This window comes from Balaenoptera physalus, assembly GCF_965194825.1.
Source record: "Balaenoptera physalus genome assembly, chromosome: 1".
Lineage (NCBI taxonomy): Eukaryota > Metazoa > Chordata > Mammalia > Artiodactyla > Balaenopteridae > Balaenoptera > Balaenoptera physalus.
The window spans coordinates 190,890,820-190,914,545 of NC_138882.1; the positions used below are offsets into that span (position 1 = coordinate 190,890,820).

The following is a 23,726-nucleotide window of genomic DNA, read 5'->3' on the forward strand; positions in this document are numbered from 1 at the left end:
CAATACCTCTGGTCCCACCGGCCCCTCACCAGGTGGAGGGGCAGCTTTTAATCCTGCTCTGGGTAATTACAGTTTCGGCTTCATTGAGGCCAACGGTCGTGCTTCCTGGAGGATCGATACTCGACAGAGTGACTGCCCATTTTAACTTGCATCTCTTACGGAAATAATCTCTCAAAACTGTCCAATGAGCAGATACGAAGCCAGGAAGCCCAGCAAGGGAAGCTCGACAGCAGAGGTAGGAGGAGAGTCTGATTCTGGGTCTAGGGGAAGAACTATTTACCCCTGTAGCCCTCTGTGACATTAACCAGGACGCCGGGTCACTTGCAGAGGAGAAAGCATCCCCTGGGTGGAGCGGCTGGCGGGGTAGGGCTTCGCATTCAGACGCCTGGTGGGGCTGGCCCGTGAGGTCCAGCAAGGAGCATGTGAACTTTTCCACTGGGGGCCAGGTGCCCTCTCGTAGCCGCTGAAAGTCACCCTGTGTGCTGAGCAGCCAGAAACAAGCGGATGACGCCAGCACCCATTCTCCCTTCTGCTTGGGGGACCAGGCATGGAGGAGTGTGCAGGGACATGTGGCCACCTCTTCTAGGTCACGGGATGTCAACCGAGGGCCCTTGGGGTGGAAGCCGCCCTGTCTGGCCCTGCAAGGAGTGGAGGACCAGATGGGTGGGGCCTGGGTTCGCCCCGCCGACACACCAGCCTCGGGAGGATGGTTCCTCTCAGAGAGTCTCCATACGCGAAAGCCTGTGTCAGCAAAATGCATACATCCGGGGCCGTTCTTTGTTTCCTAAAGGAATCCCACTGGGCTCCCGTGAGCATGTGTGCTCTCTGTGCCACCCCCGGACTGTAAGTATCCAGAGGGCAGGGTACCCATCTGCCTGGTCATCCCTGTGTCCCCAGCACCTGGCACGGTGCATTGATGCCTGAAGAGTGAGTTCCTCTAGTGCATTTAAAAACAAGATCTCAGAGCCTAGCAGGCAGCTCAGTGACCCTGGGTGGAGCTGATCTGTGGATTCTCTAGGGGTAGCCTTACCAGGCCCTGACAGCTCTGTCCTTCCCCCACAAAGACCCCAGGAAAGACCCCTTGGCTGTGAGTTTATTCGAGCTCTTCTGGACAGTACTGTAAAATATGCCGTCCAGAGAGCTGAATAGGACAAATAGGAGCCTGGCTGGGGGATGGTAGGGTGTCATTTTCCTCTCCCAAGCTAAGGCCACCATTGAGGGGGGGCCCCCAGAGAGGGGAGGGGACTTCCACAAGGCCATGTGGAAGGAGAAGCCAAAGGAGCCAACATTTACTAGCGCTAAGCTTTATGTAGGCGATTTCATGAAATTTTTACAAGGTCCCTACAAAACAAGTCTCATAACACCCATTTATAGACAGGGGAACCAAAGGGCCAAGAGAATAAAAAATGTGCCCCAGGTCATGTGGTTGGGTGACCAAGGAGAAATGTCAATAGTGGAAAAAGGTCAGGAGCCCCCCCCATGACTCGGTCTCCGGTCATAGACAGCCACGGCCCCTGGGCCCGTGTCTCCCGTCTCCTGGCACCGGGGATGGAAAGCAGCTCCCTGACCAACTCCTCACCACGCGGACAGCGGGCAGACCTCCATCCGGTGCTCCACCCAGGGGCACGCGGGGCAGGTGTCTACAGCACGGCAGGCAGAACACGGGAGGTGTGTGATGGGTTTTTCTCGGAGGAATAGAGGAGGAATAAACACTCCCACTGAAGGGGTGAATGAGTGAATGAATGAATGAATGAGCGAATAAGGACAGAAGGTTTCCAGCCTGGAGCCTCGGGAAAGCAAAAGCACATTCTGGGCCTCTGCTGCTAGCATGAACTGATTCCTCCATTCCAGAGCTGGGAATACAGCGTATTTCCATGACGATGAACAAGTCCAAAGTGTGCACTTGGACCTGATTTCCAGCAACCCCAGAGGTGAGGAGAGCTGGCCACACGTGTGAGGGAATCTCCAGGACCAACATTCCTGGGGTCCCCTTAGTCACCCAGACACGATCCTTACGAGGCTGTACCAACAGTGCTGGACAAGTGTCAGGAAGGGGACAGGGTTGCCATAGGGCCCCAGGGGAGGCCCCTGCCCTGGGGTCTGGGCCAGTGAGGCCTACTCTGGCCCATGACCTCTAACCCCAGGAGTTCTGGCCTTCAGGCTGTGAGCGTGGCTGTTGAGGACCACCACTCTCGGGGACCTGGCCTTGACATGCTCACAGGAGCTCTCGGGTTTGTGGACTGCAGAGCCCACGTTCAGCTGGGAACCGTTCTCTGGCTTCTGTCCGGGCACAGGCAGGAGAGGCTCGCGGGATCTGTGGTAGGACAATGCAGAAGGCCGCTTAGGGAAACAAAAGCCATCCGGACCTGGGCAGAGGCCCTGGGCAGGCCTAGCGAGGAGCTGACAGCTTTTTCTTTTCCTGTCCTCTTCCCGAGAGGAGGCACAGGTCTTCGGTGGCTTGGCCAAGGTGGCCCGTCCAGGGGAAGGGGCACCGGACCAGAAGGCAGGCACGTGGGTCTAGGCTTTGCCTGGCCGCAGGGAGGAGCTGTGGGACACTGGGTGGGTCCAGCCCCTCCGGGCCTCTGTTTTTCATCCTCAGAGGGCATTCCTGTGCTTCGTGGGGGCAAGAAGGAGAAAGGGGGGGGCGTGTCGCTCCCCTCCAATGTCTCCCCCTCAACAACTCTGCAGACTCTGCACCTGCACAGATGCTCCTGAGGGCTGGCAAAGAGGGGGGTTCTCCTGCCCAAGACGCTCGCCTCTTGTTGGCTGTGTCCTTTAATGGCCCCGGAGGGAGAGAGCTGAGCATGGGGTTAGGGGCCAGACTGATGCCCCAGAGGACCCCCTGCAGCCGCAGGTGGGACCAGCTTCCCCGCAGCTGCCAGCCCTCTTCCTCCCCCGGGGCTCCCACACCGACCGCTGGCAACAGCCCTCCCTCGGCCTGATTTTGTAAACCCGGTGGGCTTTTGACCCTTCCGAGCACTTTCCCTGCATCTGCCTCTGGTGGCTGCCGAGTCCGCCTCCCCAGCTTGGGTGATCACAGCAGCAGGAGCGCGCTGTGTCCGCTTTGCTCGCCCCACCCATCATCCGCGTGGCCCTGCGCAGCCTGTTGTCAACTCGGGTTCACACGGAGAACGCGGCGGGGTCACGTTCACACAGAGCCGCGGCCGCGGCTCCGCTCGCAGACCGCACCCCCTCCACCCATACCAGCCTTTCAAGCCAGTTTCTGAGAGAAACATAGCCTGCGTGTTAATAAATAATGTATAAAAACCTCAGAGAGAAAACTCTCGTTTCGTGGAGCATTTTGGTCTTTGAGGCAGGACCTGGGTGCCTCCTTTCCCGCGCTCGGTGGAGACGAGGTCAGGGCGCTACACCTGCAGGCTGGTCCTTCTCAGGGGGTGAAGTATCTCTGGGTGTGCGTGTGTATCCGTGCATCGGTGTGTCTGTGTGTGTATGTGTGTGTACGTATGTGTGTATCTCTGTGTATCTGTGTGTGTGTGTGCATGCATCTGTGTATCAGTGTGTGTGTGTGTATGTATCTCTGTGTATCTGTGTATCAGTGTGTGTGTATGTATGTGTGTATCTCTGTGTATCCGTGTATCTGTGTGTATGTGTGTGCGTGCATCTGTGTATCAGTGTGTATGTATGTGTGTATCTCTGTGTATCCGTGTATCTGTGTGTATGTGTGTGCATGCATCTGTGTATCAGTGTGTATGTATGTGTGTATCTCTGTGTATCCGTGTATCTGTGTGTATGTGTGTGGGTGCATCTGTGTAGCAGTGTGTGTGTATGTATGTGTGTATCTCTGTGTATCTGTGTATCAGTGTGTGTGTATGTATGTGTGTATCTCTGTGTGTCTGTGTATCAGTGTGTGTGTGCGTGTATGTGTGTGTGTGTGTGTGTGTGTGATGAGATGGGCAGAAAGGTTGGGAGGACAAGGCCGAGTTGCAGTTTCTGGTTCCACCCCTCTCCCCGGGTCCCTTTGTCCCTGAGGCTTGAAGAGTGAAGCTGGGGGGTGATTCGAACACTTTGGAGTGGGTGCTGGAGACCAGGGTCTGCACCCACCCCGGCCACCCCAGCTTGCACCCCAGCCTAGCAGGGGCACGCCCAGCACTTGGGCCTAGCCTCCACATGGCTGTGGACCTCCAGATCTGTCTGCGGAAAGGCTCTGGTCACCTGGGCCAGGTTGAACCATGACTGTCTAGAGAGAGTCAGATGGTGGATGGGCAGATCCCAGAAGAAAAGGCAGGTTGTTGTGGTCTGATCTCCCTGGGGGAAGTGTGGGGAGGTAAGAGAAAGTGACCACGGCTCTGGGAAATAGGTCAGAGGCCCCGAGACGGGTCTGGGGGCAGAATTGTGATGTATGGACAGCTGAGAAGAGCCCAGCTGAATCGCAGCCAAGAGCCCCAATGGGAGGCAATTAACAGGACTGAGGACAGGCCAGGCGCCTGGGTTCCCCATGCTGGGGCACTGGCTCCGAATGCCCTGGAAAGTGCAGCTTTGGGGACATTCTCTATTGTCCTTCCCTCCTTGTCCCTCAGCCAAGGCTCGGACACCTACCCTATCCTCTGGGCCACTCTAGCACTGGCATCTGAATGCAGTTTCTTCTCGCAAGTTTTCTCGAGTCACCCCAGTAGCAATACTGGCGAGCACAGGCTGGTCCTCAGTGGACGTCCTGGACGGGGCTGGAACCAGGGTGAGGCAATGGGTGGGTCATGCACCTCGGGTTGGAATTTAAGACGGCAGCCAAAACACTCATCATTGAGACAAATGCTATTTTAATGCAACTTTTCAAAAAAAATCAAAATTAATGCAAAAATCTCTGATGAACCAAATGCTAACATTTTAAGTAAAAACAGGATGAGAATCACTGATGTCTCCTTTTGCCTTAAAACTCTGATATGGCTTATCCTGGCCCCCGAGCTACGGGGTCGTGGCTCCACCTCGAGTGAAGGTTTATTACCCCACAAAGTGCCGGCCTCCTAGTCCCCGCTTGGTCACCACAACTGTTTTGCTCCATGGGTTAACCCGAGGAGACTGCAGAGCAGGTGATACTTGCTGGGGGGCCTTGTGCATTTGCTACAGGAAGTGGGGAACACCTGGAGGCGCGGGTGGCTGTGTGTCAGAGCACAGTCATTGCTGCCACAGGTTCCTCTTTATTGAGCATGTACTATGTGCCACGCATCAGGCTGAGTGCATGTACTATGTGCCACGCATCAGGCTGAGTGCTTCACGCGTGTTGGGGCTTTTTTTTCCTCCCGACAACCTCCAGAGGCAGGTACTGTTATCATCTCCATTGTGCAGGTGAGGAAACTGAGGCACGGAGAGGTTAGGCTACTCCCCAGGGGAGTACCGGCAGACCTGGGATTCGAATTCATAGCCTGGGTGTGCTGGGAAGGCAGGCAGGGAAGCCCCTGCTCCTGCCTCGAGTGAGAGAAGCAAGATCTTGAGAGCAGGACGGTGCCTTGGGAGGTGGAGCCCTGGGGAGGAAGCAACTTTAACCATGAAAGTGGGACCCAAGAGCAGTATTGCCATGACCCTGATGAAAGGTCCACTTGAGTCATCCCAGGCATGGGGGCGGGGGGGACAGGGTAGCCTGGAGTCTGGGGTTGGCATTCCATTGGAAGGTCTGGGGAGCTGTGACAAACACAAAGGGGACAGAGACCACCCTGGAAGCAGGTCTCCGATGCCCAAGGAAGATGTCATTTGGCCTCAGAAATCTCCATGGTGGCATCTAACTTGTCCCCGTGGAAACTCAAGTGGGAGCCTCTGTCTTTTATTCTACAAGGCACGAGCCTTCGTCGTGGGCAAGGACTGGGGAGGCCCAAACAGGTCCTATGACGTGGGACATGGGCTTCGGTCCCCATGTCTGTGCTACACTGAGATGACAGTGGTGTGCTGAGCTGGCTTGTGAGAGCTGCTTGTTAGATTTTCAAAAATGTTGTAACCAGGGCTTCCCTGGTGGCGCAGTGGTTGAGAATCTGCCTGCCAATGCAGGGGACACGGGTTCGAGCCCTGGTCTGGGAGGATCCCACATGCCACGGAGCAACTGGGCCCGTGAGCCACAACTACTGAGCCTGCGCGTCTGGAGCCTGTGCTCCGCAACAAGAGAGGCCGCGATAATGAGAGGCCCGCGCACCGTGATGAAGAGTGGCCCCCGCTTGCCGCAACTAGAGAAAGCCCTGGCACAGAGACAAAGACCCAACATAGCCATAAATAAATAAATAAATAAATAAATAAATAAAAAATTTAAAAAAATGTTGTAACCAATGGACATCAAATTGGAATCCTGAGATCGGCTACAGTAGGAGTATTTACACCATGGAAACTGGCAAATGTTACCCATGAGGAATTTGTTTTTGTCCCCTGCTGCCCCCATCCCCGCCCCCAGGAGCTGGTTGTCAAACATTTACCAGCACACCACGGCATTATGGGACAACATCTCAACACCTACAAAAATCTGGCCCTCTCTCAATCGGCCACACCAACTGAGGGAGCATTTGTGTGTCTCCTTCCCAAAGAGGCAATCATCATGCCAAACAGGGATTATATGCCAACATCATTTCTGGGTCTGAAAACGCGATCTGTTTCTGGCAGCAGAATGGTCTTTGATCTAATTAAGCTCGACTCAGGCTGATGTTGTGAGCCTGCATCCTCTGATCAGACACCAACGGCTGGCGGCTGAGTTGCATGCCTGGGTGGCCTGGGAGGCGGCCTGGAATGTTAAAAGGCTGTGGGTCACCCATAGTCTCCACGTAAAGGGGTGTCCTAGAAAGAGGCGTGGCCTGGCCGTCGGGAAGCGGGGTTCAAGCCCAGCTCCTCCCGTAACTCAGGGTGCCCCAAGGTAAGTCTTCCAACCTCCCTGGGTAACAGCTTTCCTACGAAAAGGGGTAGGGCCAGCTGGTCTCTGAGGCCTTTGGGGCTCTGCTCCCAATGAAGCTGAAACCTCCCAAGTCGAGTGGGGCCTGGCCTGGTGCCTGAGGAGCCCCTCCTGCAGAGTCAGGGTTACTCCCCTGGACCCCTCTCCACCCGGCCGCTCAGAGCCTCCCAGGGTCCCAGCAACCCGGGATCCTGCCACTGATGCTGACGGGAGACCTCAGAGCCCGCCCAGCCTCCAGCCCCCAGGGACCCTCCGTCTGCTGCAGCTCTCTGCCCCGCGCTGTTCACGCTGCTTAACTTTTCAGGATCAGGGATCGGCTGAGGAGGTGCCATGCCATTCATTCCCGGGCCTGGCTCCAGCCCCTCTCGTCTCCCCAGCCACCGCCAAAGGCAGCTGCTCCCAGGAAGCAGAGAGTGGCAGTGTGTCAGGAAGCATCTCTGGGGCTGTCAGCACGGTGGTGCCTGTCGGGAGGTGGGCCTCGTTCCCTCTCTCCCCTGGGGCGGTGCAGCTGACTGCTCTGACACGCCCCAGAGCGAGGGGGTGTGATGGGGACAGGAGACGTGGGTGACACACAGCAGACTGCAGCTGTGGATGCAGGCACACAAGGGCTAGGGGCTCAGTCCCAGGCAGGGAGGGATTGGCCCGGAAAGGGTGGGGCTGAACTTCAGGGTGCGGGGGAGATCTTGGGGCAGGACTTCTCAACCTTAGCTTCCTAGAGGCAACGGAAAGATCTGGATCCAGGTCCGGGCAGCTCTGGGGATTCTGCTGGAGTGAGCTGGGACAGGCACGTTCCACGGGGAGCGTGGACCCAGGCTCAGCAAAGGGCTTCGGCTGTGAATGCCAGAGACAGGGGCATGGCCAAGGCAGAGGGTGAAACTCTGCTGATGGTCAGGGAGGGAAGGACCCAAGGCCGGGGATCTGTGGGGTGAGTACTGGGTTTGTAACAGTTGTGGTAACAAAAACCACAGTTCGCGGAGCGCTGGCCTGTGATGGACCCAATACAAAACGCTATAGAATCTCTGAATCTTTACGACAGCACTGCACCACTTTCTCGGTGAGGAAACTGAGCCCCAGGTTATGGGTTCTGTGACTCAAGGTGTGGCTCAAGCCACAACTCCACGTGGCTTCAGAAACAGGGTTAGAGAGACTCACAGACATAGAGAACAGACTTGTGGTTGCCAAGGGGGAGGAGGCATGGGGAGGGATGCAGTGGGAGTTTGGGCTTAGCAGATGCAAACCATTATATATAGAACGGATAGACAACAAGGTCCTAATGTGTAGCACAGGGAACTATATTCACTATCCTGTGATAAACCATAATGGAAAAGAATATGAAAAAGAATGTATATATATATATATATATATGTATAACTGAATCACTTTGCTGTATAAGAGAAATTAACACAACACTGTAAATCAACTATACTTCAATAAAATCAATTAAAAAAAAAAAAAGAAACAGGGTTAGAACCCAGGTCAGCATGACCACCAAGCCCCTGGCCCTTATAGCTGCTTCAAAGCTGGGCGACTGGCAGAGAGGCCCTTTCAGGCCTCCCTGGGGCAGAGGTTCGGCCTCCTGGGGAGCCTGGTGACCTTGCCCACCAGGGGGAAGGGACTCTCCAGTGCCTCCCTACAGGCAGAAGGCTGGGCCCTGGTGCAGGCACCCACCAGCCCGGTGCTCACCCACCTCTCGCACACGCCTGGCCCAGGACTGGGGACATGGGGGTAGCACGGACCCTGCGTCATCTCTCAGATGAGCTGGTGGTGGCCCTGGTACACCGAGTCCAGGGTCTTGAGTGGCTGGGCCTTCTCTCTTCTGCTTGGTCAGGCCTGAAGCAGGTGCCAGGGTCTGTGATGTTTCAGCCCATGACTAAGTGAGTACTTACTACCTGTAAGGGGCTGGGCCAAGCCTAAGGGGAGCTGACACCTTGCAGCTGCCATGGGGTTGGCTCCACTTCAGAACAGCAAAGCCCTCTTGGGCTGTCAGATGCACCCTGATAAGCCAGCAGGGCTTACATGTCCCCCCGGGATGACTGGGGGTGGGCCTTGGCGAATCATCCACACACAGGTATGATATCAAAACCAGTCATCGTGAGAGGAGGACAGTACAAGGGCAGGATGTTTGAAATGCATTTGAAATGAAGAGACCAGCATCGTAAAACCATCATGTGTATATATCTATATATATATAGATACATAGATAGATAGATAGATAGATATAGATATATAGATATAGATACAGATAGATAGATAGATAGATAGATACATAGATAGATAGCTATATCAAAACCTCATGGTGGGCTTCCCTGGTGGTGCAGTGGTTGAGAATCTACCTGCTAATGCAGGGGACATGGGTTCGAGCCCTGGTCTCGGAAGATCCCACATGCCGCGGAGCAACTAGGCCCGTGAGCCACAACTACTGAGCCTGCGCGTCTGGAGCCTGTGCTCCGCAACAAGAGAGGCCACGATAGTGAGAGGCCCACGCACCGCGATGAAGAGTGGCCCCCGCTTGCCGCAACTAGAGAAAGCCCTCGCACAGAAACGAAGACCCAACACAGCCAAAAATAATAAATAAATAAATTAATTAATTAAAAACAAAAAAAGAATAGTGAGATCTTAAAAAAAAAAAAAAAAAACCCTCGTGGTAACCACAGATGAAAAAATCTATGACAGATATACACACGAAAAAGAAAAAGGAATCCAAACACAACACCAAAGATAGTCATCAAATTACAAGAGAAGAGAACGAAAGAGGAAAGGAAAAAAAAAAGACCTACAAAAACAAATCCAGAACAATTAACAAAATGGCAATAAGAACATACATATCGATAATTACCTTAAATATAAATGGATTAAAGGACCCGTACATATGTTGCCTATGTATCAGATCACCTCGGTGACAAAGGGACGTGGGCTCCCGGAGCAGCTGTGCCCTGCCACCTGCCCTCAGACTTTAACCCAGACAAGGGACCTGAGCTGAGGATGCCCCCCGGGGGTCTCCTGAAGCCCCCGCCCTCCAGCAGCAGGGAAACAACAGAGAGGGCAAAACGAGACCCACGGGAGCTAATTTCTTTGCAACTGACAGTGTTTTTCTGAGAACTCTGTCTTCAAGTTAAGAAATTTTTTAGCAACTCAGGATCAACAAACCTTTCTGCTCTGGATTTCCCTCTCCATCCTCTAAGCTAACCTCCCACAGAATTCTCCAGCCTCACGCCCCCAGGGTAACCCTTCCAGGGCGTACTCTCTAAACTAAGGCCGTGTAAAGAGCGAGCCTTCAGGAGGGACGGCGGGGAGGAGGGAGAGGGCTGTGCTGTCGGAAGGCCCATCCATCCTGATCTCTTTACCAAGGTCTGATGCTTGTCCTTGTGGGGCATAGCTGGGGCCTGGGCACTGCCATGGGAGGGTCTGGGATCATCCCCAGGAAATGGGGACCCAGCCCTGAAGCCTGCCTTCTGGATGTGGATAAAGTCTATTCACACCACCCAACAAATACGGACTCCGGTGCCAGGCATGGTTCTAGGCGCCAAACACAACATAATGCCCCTGCCCTTGAGGAGCTTACTTTTGCTGGGGGACTTCCCTGATGGTTCGGTGGGTAAGACTCCACCCTCCCAGTGCAGGGGGCCCAGGTTCAATCCCTGGTCGGGGAACTAGATCCCGCATGCATGCCGTAACTAAGAGTCCACAAGCCGCAACTAAGAAGCCCACATGCCGCAACTAAACATGCCACCGCGAAGATCCTGCACGCCGCAACCAAGACCCGGCGCAGCCTAAATTTAAAAAAAAAAAGTAAAGAAAAACAGAGTACTTGCTGGATGATTCCATTTGTATGAAGTTCTAGAACAGGAAAAACTAATCCATGGTGGAAAAAACAGGACAATGGTAACCTCTGGGACATGGGTGTGGGGACCGACTGGGAAAGGACAGGAGGGAACTTTCTGGGGTGATGGTAATAGTCTAAATCTCCATGCGGGCCTGGGTTCTGTTGGTGCGCGTATTGATGGAAACTCATCAACTAGTATGTTAACATTTGTGCATCCAACTGTTTCATTGTGTGTAAATTTTCAAAGCAAAAAAAAAGAATTGCACTTTAAATATTGAACTCTGGTTACCGACATGCGTACTCTGCTCCAGTACGTGTTGGGGGAGGTGTACTGTTGTCTGCAACTTAGTTTGAAATGCATGAAAAACAAGTAAGTCGGATTTCTGGAGAGATGGACGTGTAAGTGATAATATAGCAAAATGTTGAGAGAGTCTGGGTGGTTGGTATAGGGTGCTTGTAAAATTCTCTCAACTTTTCCGTTTATGTTGAACATTTGATAATACAATGTTTGTTGTGGGGGCAGAGTGGTTTGCAGGAGAGTGAGGGGAAATTAGGTGGGGCGTCAGGAGGGGCCACTGCACAGAAGGCTGAGTTTAAAAGTAAGGCGCTGACTGGTGAGGTCAGGGTACAGCTATACGTGTGGGAGTCATTGGCATAAAACTGGCATGTGAAACTATGGGCCCAGGTGAGAGGACCCAAGGAGATGGTGAAGATAGAGAAGGGAAGGCCTAGGAAGCTCAGGGACATTCCAAGATCTAGGGCTTGAGGAAAAGGGGTGCGATCTGTAAAGAACAAGCAGTGAGGGAGATAGCCAGCAGCAGGAGAAGAGAACATTCCAGAAAGAGGAGATGGCCAACCTTGGTAAGTGCTGCTGGGAGGTCCAAAAAATGCGGGTGGCAGTGAGGTGACCTTTGGGTTTTGCAATGCAGAGGTCACCGGTGAACTGGAGACAGCCCCATCATGGCACAGAGGATGAAGAGGAAAGCTGGAGGTGAGGGGTGAGGAAAGAATGGGAGGTGGGCAAGGGGCGAGGACAACGAGACACATATCCAAGGAGGACACTTGTGTGTCCGGAAAAGGAGAGGGGAAAGCTCCCAGGAAGTCCTGTCCATTTGGGGGGTGGGGTGGGGATGGCAAGAAGTCTCCTTCAGGACCCCCAGAATGCTTTCCTGAGAAGAAAGCAGATGAACTGAGGGGGAAGTGAGAGGAGCAGTGATGTCTGTGTGTACCTGCATTTACCTGTGCACACCTGTGCACACCTGTATTCACCTGTGCACACCTGTGTTCACCTCTGCATACCTGTATTCACCTGTGTACACCCATGCACACCTTGTTCACCTGTGTATACCTGTGTTCACCTGTGCACACCTGTGTATACCTGTGTTCTCCTGTGCACACCTGTGCACACCTATGTATACCTGTACTCACCTGTGTACACCTGTGTTCATCTGTGTATACCTGTATTCACCTGTGCACACCTGTGTTCACCTATGTTTACCTGTGAACACCTGTGCATACCTGTATTCACCTATGCACACCTATGTATACCTGTGTTCACCTGCGTACACCTGCGCACATCTACGTATACCTGTCTAGCTAAAACTATTTGTAGTGAGTCTGGGGTGTGTGATGTGTCTCACCTGGGAATACCTGCATCCCGGAGTCACCGAAATAGTAACAGTGGTAAAAGCAGTTATGACGTCACGTCGGGGGACCAGAGTCTACAGCACCCCCAAGCAGGCCAACTTCACGAGCTAGGTGTCCCCGGAGGCCTAAGCGAGGGCTGATGTCCACACACGGAACTTGTCACCAAGACTCGCATTTTCCATTTCACTCCACCAAATGACATCTGAATTTCATTCTTGGCCCTTTGAGTTCTTTCAGAAGCAAAATAGAAAGTGTTTCCTTGAAGCAAACTTTTGTCTTTTGCTTTGGAAACCGCACTTTCCCCTTTGCTCCAAAGAAGATTAGGATATCAAGGACAGAATGTCAGCTGAAGATTACACGAAAAGGATAATTAAACAAAAGCCCACATTATAAGCCATCTAGAAAGGAAATTAAGCCGCTTTTGCCTTCTCCCCGTCTTTGAAGGATGTTCTGTCGAAGGGGAGCAGGAACTGTTTGGCTTGATAAATAAAGGTAGTAACCAAACTGTATCGCCCATTGTTCTGCCTTTATATTAAAAGCAATCACTAAGCCAAGCTGACAACACACACCATGGAGGCATAAACCCCTCTGCAGACGGAAGGATTAAGAGGCTGACAAGGTCTGGATACTAAGACTAATTAATAATTTCCATCTCTAAGGAACTGCAACTCTGGTAGCTTCGATCTTCCTCTGTCTCCCAGCCTGACCTGGGCAGCCCCGTCCTCTAAGGGAAGGACAGAGGGTTTGCAGGATGGGCCAGGATAGACGGCGGTCAGTCCCAGCGGGGCAGGGAGCTGAGGGGGCCCTGGGGAAAGGGCTGCAGCAGACAGACAGCTGGAATGTGGAGGTTGCTTCTCACTAACCGAGCAGAGACGCAGAGTAACTTAGGGAACTGGGTTTGCCATCACATGGTCGCATCTGGGTTTGCCATCACATGGTCGCATCTGAGTATTTTGCCAATTGAAAGGTGGTCTCGATGGGACCTTCTCAGGGGACCCCCCTCCCCAATTATACCCACCCACCCAATCCCCTGGAGCAAAAATGGCTGGAAATAGTCACAACAGAGGGATGTGCCAGCCACCATTGCCTAGGGCCAAGCATGACCCAAGATCTCTGTGGGCACTGGCTCAGTTCATCTTCCCAGTGACCCCCAGAGGGAGGTATTTCATGCCTATTTTATAGACACAGACGTAAGATTTGCAGAGGTTAATTCACTTGACAGAGTCACGTGGCTAGGAGAAGGCAGAGCTGAGTGCAAATCCAAACCGTGGGCCTGGAAGGACCATGGGCCCAGGGGTCCCAGCAAATAGCCAGTGGGAAGCCTGTCTGGTGGCTACAAGTTCTCCCCCATACTCAGGAACCCCCTCGTCCACAAGTGGGGCAAGGCATCCCACTTCCCCAGAGGGCTCCAAGAGCACAGGCAGCTGCGATTTGCAAGGTGAAGGTCAAGTAGCTGAGACCTGATCACAGGGACTTTCTGGGTTGCTCCCCCTGCAAGGTGACCAGGTGCAAAGGCCAACCACCTGGCCACACCCCTATCCCCGAGGAGGGGACCAGGATGAGAGAAGCTTCTGGAAAATGCCCAGTGACTTTCCTTAGAGAGGATAATGGCCGCTTTTGGGGGATATATTTTCTGGAGGCTTTAGGTGGTACAGCAGAGGCTTTGGCATCGTAAATTGCAATCAAGCAAAGATGTCTAAGAAGGAAATAATATCGGCTCTGCTGCGCAGCCTTGGCAAAGATCCTGAAATCTTAATGGAATTGAGCAATTTTTTGCATAGGGCCGTAAATTCCTAGTGTCTACCTTATCTTCTCATCACGTTCTTCAAGGCACATTAAATGGAGAAAGAAGTAGAAGCTGCTAGATAGAATAAAACCGGAACAGGAAGGCAGCTCCAGAGATCTGTCGGAGACCACAATTCATTCCCACACGCGCCTTATCCGTCGCAAAAGGCCTTCACCACTTACTGCTTGTCTGCTCCTGTCTCTGCATGTAAAAAGCCTCCTGATGGCTTATAAGCTGAGGCTTTGGTCTAATTAGCGGTCCTGCAGCCGTCCCTCATTTTGCATGGTCTCTGCCCTGCTGCACCCAGCTCCCTCCTCTCACCCCTCCTCCAGAGCCAACACCCGTTCTGGAACCCTGTCCTAGCATCCCTGGCCCCCCTGCACTTCTTTCCAGATTTTGTCCATCTCCATAATTAGCTAACAACACAATCGCTTGCTGGGCCATAGCAGTCCTGACTTACAATGGCTATTGTTACTGTTACTGATAATAATCATGATAAGGATAAAAGGCCACTGCTCTCACTTCAGCCTGGAGAGGCTTTCACAGCAGTGTTGAATGTGCAGCCTCTGGTTGGCCGGCCCCATCTCTCCAGGTCTCTTCTCCTGGGCCCAAGCAGAGATGGGGTTCACGTTCTCCCCTTACGTCCCCTCCAAGTCACTTGACTGGCACCAGGGCCTGGGACACCTGTCCTGAGGCCTTCTTCTCGGACAGCCCTGTGCTTGGCCCGTGGATCTGGGGTCCCACACATTCTTGTCACTGTACACTGTGGCCCAGGCCTGCCACGTGTCAGAAAGGGCATGGAAGAACATCCCTGCCCCATTCTTCCATCCTTGAGCTCACCTCCTCCTCCAGGAAGCCTCCCCTGACCACCCAGCCCACTCTATGTCCGCTTCTCTGGACTCAGCGCATTGATGGGCTTCCGGTATCACCTACTAGGCACATAAATTCAGGGTCAGAAATGACTTTGGCGCCACAGGGTCCTTCACCTGCCTCTCCACACAGGAGTTCTCCCCAAATGCTCTGGGCCTGGAGGCTCCCTTCTCTGTGCTGCCCAGTCCCCAGTGGGCCAGAGGGAGCCCACTGTCAGCTGGGGAAGGACAGCCAAGGGTGTGGAACAGAGTTGCAGCATCAGACTCTCTTGTCCTTGCCATGGGCACCGACCCCCAGAGGTTAACACATCCAGGACCCCTCAGCCACTCCCCCTTCTCATCTCTGCTCCCTGCCCCGCCCGTGCCCCTCGGCCTGGGCACTGTGGCCTGTGAGCTCCAGAGGATGGGGCCGTGTGTCTTTAAAGGGCCTGGACCAGGCCCTGCTTACCCTAGTCTTTGGGGGTCCCAAATTCTCCTCGACCTTCGTTTTCCTCTTCTGAAAAAGTCAGGGCGAATTTGCCCAGTCCTGACTCCCTCCCAGCGCAGCTGTGAGAACCAAAAGAGCTGGACCTGGAGTCCCCACCAAGTGCCAAGGGCCACCCAGTGCCAGGGCTGTGGTGTCCCTGAGCCTTGCACCCTCTGCCCCAGCCCAGCCCGTACGTGGCATCTGCCACGGCCTCCGTACGGGGTCTGCAGGATGGAGCACAGAGGGGCCGGCTGGCCTGGGGCGTGTTCCCCTCCCCACCAACGCAGGCCCAGGGGCCAGGGACTCCTCAGGCACCAGCTCGCTTCTGTTACCTCAACCACGTGGGTCAAAATGCCCCGTTTGGGACCGAGAGCCAGCCTGACCGCAGTGCGTCTGTCACTCTAAGCCCGTGAGGCGTCGTTCAAGGGCCCACGTACAGGGTGGGCTCTGGGATGCTCTATTTCCTGGACACTTCGATTTCACCCCGATGGGACACAAAAACCGTTACTGAGCAAGAAGCCTCAAGTATTTTTTATGAAGCTATAATATCCTCCACTAAAAAAAAAGAAAAAGATGAAAGAGAGATAGAGGGAAAGAAAGGAAGGAAAAAGAGGGGGGAGAGACTGTCTCCTGCGTCTCAGGGCTGGCCTCCTGGTGGAGCCCAGCTCACCCCAAGTGGAGACGTCCCCCCATTCGGATGAGCCTGGAGACGAGGGGTGAGTGCAGACGCCCTCTTCCAGCTGCCCCGCTGGGGATGCTGGTCCCGTCTGGTGACCCAGCTCACCCACAGGCCACGCTCAGGGCTGCAGGGCTTGGTCCCAGGTGGCGCCACGCTTCCAGATAGAGTGAGGGGGATGATGTAGGGGGGGGCACATGGGTTGCAAAAGAGCCGATCATTCCCCAGATAGATTTCAAGTCATTTTGGGTGGGGGTGGGCACAAGGGACATTTACAGCCGTGACAGTGTCCCCACTGCAGAAGAGGGTGGCAGGAAGGAGCAGAGGTGTCCTGACCATCCTCGCTTTTGGTGGGGGGGGGGGGGCGCTGTGAGAGATGAAGGCAAGATGCGAGGTGGGGCTCACAGGGCTCCCTGGGGGCGTCAGGATGTCCCCTTATCGGTCCAAAGTGGTACTGATGGCGTCGAGCGGTCCATCATCTGTGGAGCGCTTGCCGTGGGCCGGGAGCTGGGCTACATCGTCATGTGCTCTGTGTTGCATGTATAGGGAATTCTCACAACAGTCCTGTGCAGTCCACGCCGTTCTCATAACCATGTTACTGATGAGGAAACTGAGACTCAGAGAAACGAGCTCAAATGCCCAGAGAGTCAAGCGGCTCATGAACGTTGCCCCATGTGACCCCGATCCCACTATTATAAGAGGTTCAGACAAACACCATCCCAAACATCCGCCCACTGAGTGCTCCGGGTGGGAGCTAGAATGGTGGCCTCTGGGCCACGCTGCAGGGGCCGGGGGTTCCCTCTGCCTGACACTCCCACCACCCCACCTCACCCTAGCTTTGCTACTTGAGGGGAGCGATGAGATCGGAGGCACCTTCCTGGGGAACCTCAGAGGCACTTGGCTCACAGGGAGGCCCTCACATCCACAGACAGGTCCGGTGTCGATGGACAAAACCATACGCTGAGGTCCCGTGGGTGTGGTGTTGGGAAATGTCCCAGGCCCACTCTGGTGCCACAGTCCCAGGTTGGGAGGGGAGGCCCAAAGCCCACAGCCTGCTCGCTCCCTGCACGCTGGGGATGAATATGGAGCTGTGCAGCTGCCTCTGGGGGGGCTAAGGCCGTGTGCAGAGGTGAGGAGGCCCCAGGGGCACTGGGGGCAGGAGGGGGCCCTGGAGGAAGGTGGGGCTCCCTCAGGACAAGCTGGGGTCCAGGCCTGTATCTGGGGCAGAAGCTGAAACGGGACCGTTCGCTATGATGGCCCCAGAGGTGTGCAAAAGGCCTTCTCTGGGGCCCGCCGGACTGTATGAGACATTCAAGACCCCTAACCCAAACCCTACACCTAACCATGGCCCTTGCCCTAACCCTAACCCTAACCCTAACCTTAACCATAGACCTAACCCTAAACCTAATCCTAACCCTAGACCTAAACCTAAACCTAAGCCTAGCCCTAACCCTAAACCTAACCCTAACCCTAACCCTAGACCTAACCCTAGACCTAACCCTAACCCTAGCCCTAACCCTGGGAGGTCTTGGGCCACTGCCTTCCCCCAGCAGCTGCCCTTTAAGTCCCCTCCTCCTGGCAGGAGAAATGCCCTCCTCCCAGGGGCCCTGCTCGGGGGACCTCCCCCCCCACCAACAGTCCTGCTATTTCTGCCTCGGGAAAGCCTGCTCTCAGGACAGGGTGGGCGGAAGTTGACCACGCTGAGGGTGAAAGGCCAGCTGGGGGCCCGCAATCCAACAAAGGGATTTAGAGCCTCAGTCCAACCCCCCAGGCCTTGCCAGCCAGGTGGGGAAGTGCGGTTCTCACGGGCACTCGTCAGGGGAGCCTGGGCTCTGCCCGAGCAACACCGGGGTCTCCCTCCTGCCCTGGAAGGCAGCGAGCCCTCTGGCTGAGGCCTCCCTCCACTCCCGGGTGGGGAGCTTTGGGGGGCCAGCACAGCCTGGAGTGAGCCCCCTTGGTAAGCTGGCTATACCCCCGCCGCCCCTGCACTCTTCTGCGCTGCCTCTGTACTGTGGCACTTGGTGGAGACGAGCTCCCTGCACCCACTGTTCCTGGGGGTTCTGGGCTGGCAAAGCTCAAGGTCAGGCAGGAGGCAGAGAGTATGGGGTTGAAGGGCAGCTGCCCCTCCGTGACAGCACGGCCTGGGACCAGGTGCTTGAAGCTGTCTCTAGCCCCTCCCTATAAGAAGGGTAACAATGGCATCCCGGGGAGAAGAGATGGGCGCCCTGGGAGCCTCGTCTTCTCCTGGGTGACCCGGGGACCCGTGGTGAGGGGCCGGTCACTGCCTGGCCCAGAGTCAGTACCCGGGGTGACCAGGTGCCAGAACTTGGAACCCAAACGTCTGCCACTCTCAGTGACCCAGGAGCCCCCAGTCCCGGGGTCCCCCCAAAGCCCCAGGGTCCCTGTATTTGCACAGCAGCACCCAGGAGCCTGCAGGCCTGTGTGAGCTGCGGGGTGGTCCAGGGAGCAGCCCCCGCTGCCTGCCCCTGCGAGCTGGTCTCAACAGACACGCAGCCCCGAATGAATGGCGGTGGCAGACACACAGGGACACACCCCCTGCTTCACTTGAGCATGGAAAACATTCATTAAGCATTTTAGAGGACAAGGGCAAAAAGAAAAACACTCATTAGAAGCAGAAATAGTTTCCAAATGAGCCATACAGAATCTGCTGGCAAGTCTGGCCTGAAATGGGGGCTTGTCCTCCTGGGGGAGCGGGCAGGCGGAGGAGTGCACAGAAGGAGGGACTGTGGGGCCCAAGAGGGGTCACAGAAGGAGGCAGGAAGGCCTGAGCCAAAGCGCTAGAGAATCCCAAAGAGGAGAGGCCACGGTGGCAGAGATGGAGGCCGAGGACCCTGGCTGTCTGGCCCAGCGTTGCAGCGGCCCAGCCTGCAGGAGGGGCTGCACCTCCACGGCCCCAGCAAGGCTCAGGGCCTGGGAGGATGCAGTGATTACCATGTTCAAGGCCACGGGAGGCAGAGGCAAGAAGGAGCCGGGAAGCCTGATCCCAGCCCGGCTCCATCGCTGACCGGCTGGGTGACCCTGGGCCTGACCCTGCCCTCTCTGGGCCTCAGCGTCTATCTAGGAAATGCAGCAGCTGAGCTTGGGGCAGCCTATAAGGGCCCTGCCAGCCGTGACACATGGAGCCCTCAATGCTGCTGCTGATGTGAGGAGAGGAGCTGCGTGCCGGCCGGCAGCGGGGGCTTCTCAAGGCCCCAGGGCCGATTCCCCAAAGGCCCCGTAGGAGCAGCCTGAGCTCAGGTCCTCTGGGGTCTCGAGATGCTGCCCGTGCAGGTGCCCACGTGGTGCCCACGGGGCACGGCAATGACCTTAGGTGCCATGGGCTGAACGGGCCTCAGTCCCTCCACTCTAGGGGAAGGCTCTGGTTCCTCGGTGTCTGCCGGCTCACATCCGGATAAAATATTTATTAGCGAGATACAGAGAGAAAGAGAGAGGGAGGTGGCACCCACCCGCACAGTCAGGTTACTCGGAAGCTAAGTGCCACGTCGGCTGCTGCCCTTTTCTTCCTCCTCCTCCCTGACCTCTGTGCCTGGGTGTGACATGCTGGCCCCTCCCCTGTCCTGTGCAGCAGGGTGGGGCGGGGTGGGGGGGTGCTGGCCCCTCCCGATCTGGCTGAGGCTCTGTGCTGGGCACTCAGGGGAGACGGAGGGAGGCAGGTGGCTCCCTTGGGGAGCTTACAGTCTGGTCGGAGAGGAAAACCAGGTCTGTGTGGGTAGGGTCCCTGCTGTGCTAAGTGGCCTTGGGATTAGCGATGTCACTTTGAGGATCTCAGAGGAAGGAGAGGCCGCTCCGCTGGGACGGCAGTGGCTGGATGGGAGGGACTGCTCCCAGAAGAAACTCTCCTTTATCCAGAAGCCCGCCCTCCCTCCCTCCCTCTCCTCCTCCCAGCCCCCTTCCTTTCAGGGGGCTCCCCCTGGGCGGTGGGGTGCGAGGGGTGCGGCCACCCAGTGTGCCCTTGGTCAGCAGCGTGTCATGCTTAGGGGACACGCTGGCTTCTCTGTTGCCGAGTTGGCACCCGAGTTGCCTCTTCCTCGGCTCCCACCCGGTCACAGTGCCCTGACACTTCCACTCCCACTCCAAGCCTTTTTCTTGGTAACTGGTGTCAGAGACAAACTTGGGCCAATGTCCATCTGGGCCGGTGTCTCATGGCTTCTTGCCTATTTAATATCAGAGGAATTAAACCTGGCCACGCCGTCTTATCCCGGGGTTGTAAGCAGCATCAGAACAAACTGCCCTGAGCAGGGCGCTCACCCTGGAGCTCCAGGCTTCCGGGCGGGACGTGCGAGGCGCTCATTGCCTTGGCTTTTGCTCCGTAGTCTCCTCCTGCCCAGCGCTGACCCGGCAGCAGGAGCCCCCCCACCCGTGTACATTCCCGCTTTGTCACCTGCTCACAGAAACTCGGGGACGCAGAGGCGGGGGTGGAGAGACAACTGCCCAGGGACCCGGAGAGAAGATAAAGACTCAGATTAGCCCTGGAGAAACAAGATCTGTGATCCTGGCCTTTGGGGAGACTCGGGTTCCCCGCCGGCTGGAAGGTAACAAACCCAGACGCACATGAGTCGCCCCAGGTATGTCTCCAGCACGCAGCGGCCAGGATCGGAGCACCAGGGAGGGGAGGGCTGGGACAGAGGAGCAGCAGCCCTCCCACTCCTTGCGTGGCCCCAGAAACAAGGCAAGGGCAGCCCAGGCGCAGAGGGACCTGGCTCAAGGGGCCTGAGTGAGTGGAATCCAGTTTGGGGATCCAATTGGCTCAGACTCCAAGGCGGCCCGGTGGCGTCTGAGTCCGGGGAAGGAGATCTACCGAAAGCCACAGGAGCCTGAGGGAATGGAGGCGTGGGTGTGCGAGAGGGGTCTGGAGGAGAGAGAGGAAGCAGCCTTGGAGAGCAGACAGCTGGGGCTGCCGGAGGAGCAAGCTGGCAGGAAGCTGGCCGCGGGGGCGTGGCTCCCTCAGGAGGGCAGCCCCCAGGCCGGGCAGAGAGAGCCCAGCAAAGACGTGTTCTGATGGGGCCTGAAAGCTGAAAACACCAGCATGGGACCTGGGGGGATGGAGGCCCAGGAAGGAGCTCACAAGGGCTGCTTGAGGTGAAAGTGTTTCTCTGGCAGCCAGAGTGCGACCCTGGAGACACAGGGACATGTTCTAACTGCACCAGATCTCTGCTCTCAAGGAGGAGCCCACTCCCCCCTCCTGCAGCCACGGAGAAGACCCTTCACCAAATGGCAAAATGCCTTGGGTCCATTCTTATTAACGAGGCCTGGAAAGTAGCATCCCAGGATTATGCTGAAGGTCCCTTTCACAAGGACGCAGGGCTGAGCAATTAGAAAGGCAGGTGTTACCACGCCAACCTCTGAGGGGGACAGACCCGGGAGACTGTAACGGGCAAGGTGTCGGGGAAGCCGTGTCTGCAAATCAGCACCTCGTCTGACGGTCTCAGGTGCCACCCGCTAACGAACTTGTTGAACCACAGACAATTATTTCCGGGAACTAAGGAGAAGGGAAGTGTATGGCGGCGGGGGCCGGGGGTTGGTTGGGGGAGGTGAGGACGAGTTGATGGACAGAGGGCCTGGTCTAGGTGTGGACATTGAGGTGGCTCTGTGCTCAGCAGACGCCATCCAGGCCACCTTCCCTGGGACCAGCGGCCCTTCTGCACTCCATGGCGTGTGCAGCTCTCTTCTCTCAGAACATGTGCCATGAGCATTGGCGGGGGACTTGCTTTCCCATCTGCTGGACCCCTCCCAATCGCATCCCCGAGGTCAGGGGGATCCCCAGACCCCTGGGGCCCAGGCTAACTTGGATGCAGAAAGTGAGACCTCTGGGGGAAAAGGCCAGAGGCAGCAATTCCTGGGCAGAGGCAGCAGGAAGAAGTTGGGGTGATGCTGCCGGGCCCCCCGGGGATGTGCTCTACAGAGAGCAGCTGCAAATCAGAGGCCGAGCTTTGGAAAGGACCCAGGTCCAGGCTCGCTGGGCAGACCCCTCAGACCTTCCCACTCACAGCAACACCTTCCACAAGCAAGACGACCACCAACACAACCAGTCGGCTCTTGGCTGGGCGGCCTCGGGGCTGTGCACCAGCACCTTGGACAGAGATCTGGGGGCCAGGCCTCCCTTGGAGCTTTGGTGACTGGGTGGCTTCTCTACCCCTTTCTCCATCCTGCTCCACAGCAGACACCACAAGTCGATTACAGAGCTCCTCCCCTCTGAGCCAGGAGTTCCTGGTCTCCCAACAACTATTCCAATCCATCCAACTACAACTGGCATGACTCTGGGAGCTGATTTTCCACATGTGCTGACGACTAACCCACATGCGGTTTTCAGTGCAAAGGCTTTTCTCAGTCAGGGGCAGGTTGCCCACCCAGCCTTTTTCCTGTCCTCAATCAGAGGAAACTGAGGCACCCTGGAAGCAGCTGGCAGGATGCTATCCTCACGCGGCGGGCAAGGACGTCCCCCGCCAGGCTTCCTCCCCTTGCTGGCATCTGACGTCACACCGGGCCGGCCCCGAAGCTGGCCTCAGCGCCACACGCCGACATCCCTAGGAAAGCTGGCCAGGGCGCCTGGGCCTGTGACCGCCGCACGCAGGAGCCCCACCCCACTCAGCTCCCTCCGCAGACCCTTCCCCAGCACCGGAGACGGAAGAAGAATCCAGTCCCAGCCACCTACCTGAAGGAGCCAGTAGCACCTCCGGTGGAAGGTGGGGATGATGGAGGAATGGACATAGCAGCCGTACAAGCACTAGGGAGAGAGGAAAAACGAGAATTCAGTTGGAAAGAGGGAAGGAAGGGAGGAAGACGGCGCAACAGAGAAGGGGCAAGAGAGGGCCGCGGACGCCGCCACCACCCCAGGGAGACCGAGGCGCGGGCACCTCCACATCCGGCTCAGGACCAAGGCTAAGGTCTGGGACACACCTAGGAAGCACAGCTGGGAAACACCAGTGGGCAAACATGGATGAACAGCTGGGGTGCGCCCCCTTGTGAGGGCCATGGGGGCACGTGGGAACCCGGAAAAGCCAGGGGCCACAGGAATGCACATATGTATACATTTTGCCTATCATTTGAGGGGCTGGGGTTTACCCTGACGTTCACGCACAGAGCCTGGGTTAAGACCCCTTGGTGTATGGGGAGGGACGGAAGGTTACAGAATTGATTCAAGCACACACACACTCCAGACCTTTCCCAGCCAAGGAGAGCCGTCCCTGGCAGCCCTGGCTGGTAGGAGCTCCAAGGCTGGGGGGCCAGGGAGGGGCAGCAATTCCTAGGACTGACTTCCGGAGCCTGGGACCCTTTGCGCACAACCTCACTTGCTGGTTTTTATTTACAGTTTTCTATTCACATTTGTGTTTGTTCCAAGTATAAACCTGCATCTTTTACAGATGGATTTGGTTTTAGAAACCAGCTAGCGCCAGATTGGAGAAGAAGGTGGGTGAGGATTTAAGTTCAGGAACAGCATGTAGAGGGGACATGAGGAGGGACAGCTCTCATGGAGCTTGTCACTTAGATCCAGGAGGGTGGAGCTGACTGGTGGGACAAGTCAGGGGAGCACGTCGTGCGCTGGGCACCGTGGGGGCTTGCC

The 23,726-nt window shown here is 56.0% G+C and overlaps 1 protein-coding gene and 1 long non-coding RNA gene across 17 annotated transcripts in view; one reads left to right on the forward strand and one right to left on the reverse strand.

Moving 5' to 3' along the window:
• Window positions 1-23,726, reverse strand: part of CAMTA1 (calmodulin binding transcription activator 1) — an 899,438-nt gene that overhangs the window by 238,538 nt on the left and 637,174 nt on the right. For all 16 annotated transcript variants that reach the window (XM_082467637.1, XM_082467635.1, XM_082467634.1 and 13 more), the window contains one exon: window positions 22,818-22,889. In XM_082467637.1, coding sequence (XP_082323763.1) covers window positions 22,818-22,889 — 72 coding nt within the window. The remainder of the gene's footprint in view (window positions 1-22,817; window positions 22,890-23,726) is intronic.
• On the forward strand, window positions 6,753-9,456 carry LOC309663736. The gene is made up of 2 exons (XR_014265432.1): window positions 6,753-9,045; window positions 9,128-9,456. It is a non-coding gene; the product is annotated as an uncharacterized lncRNA (long non-coding RNA).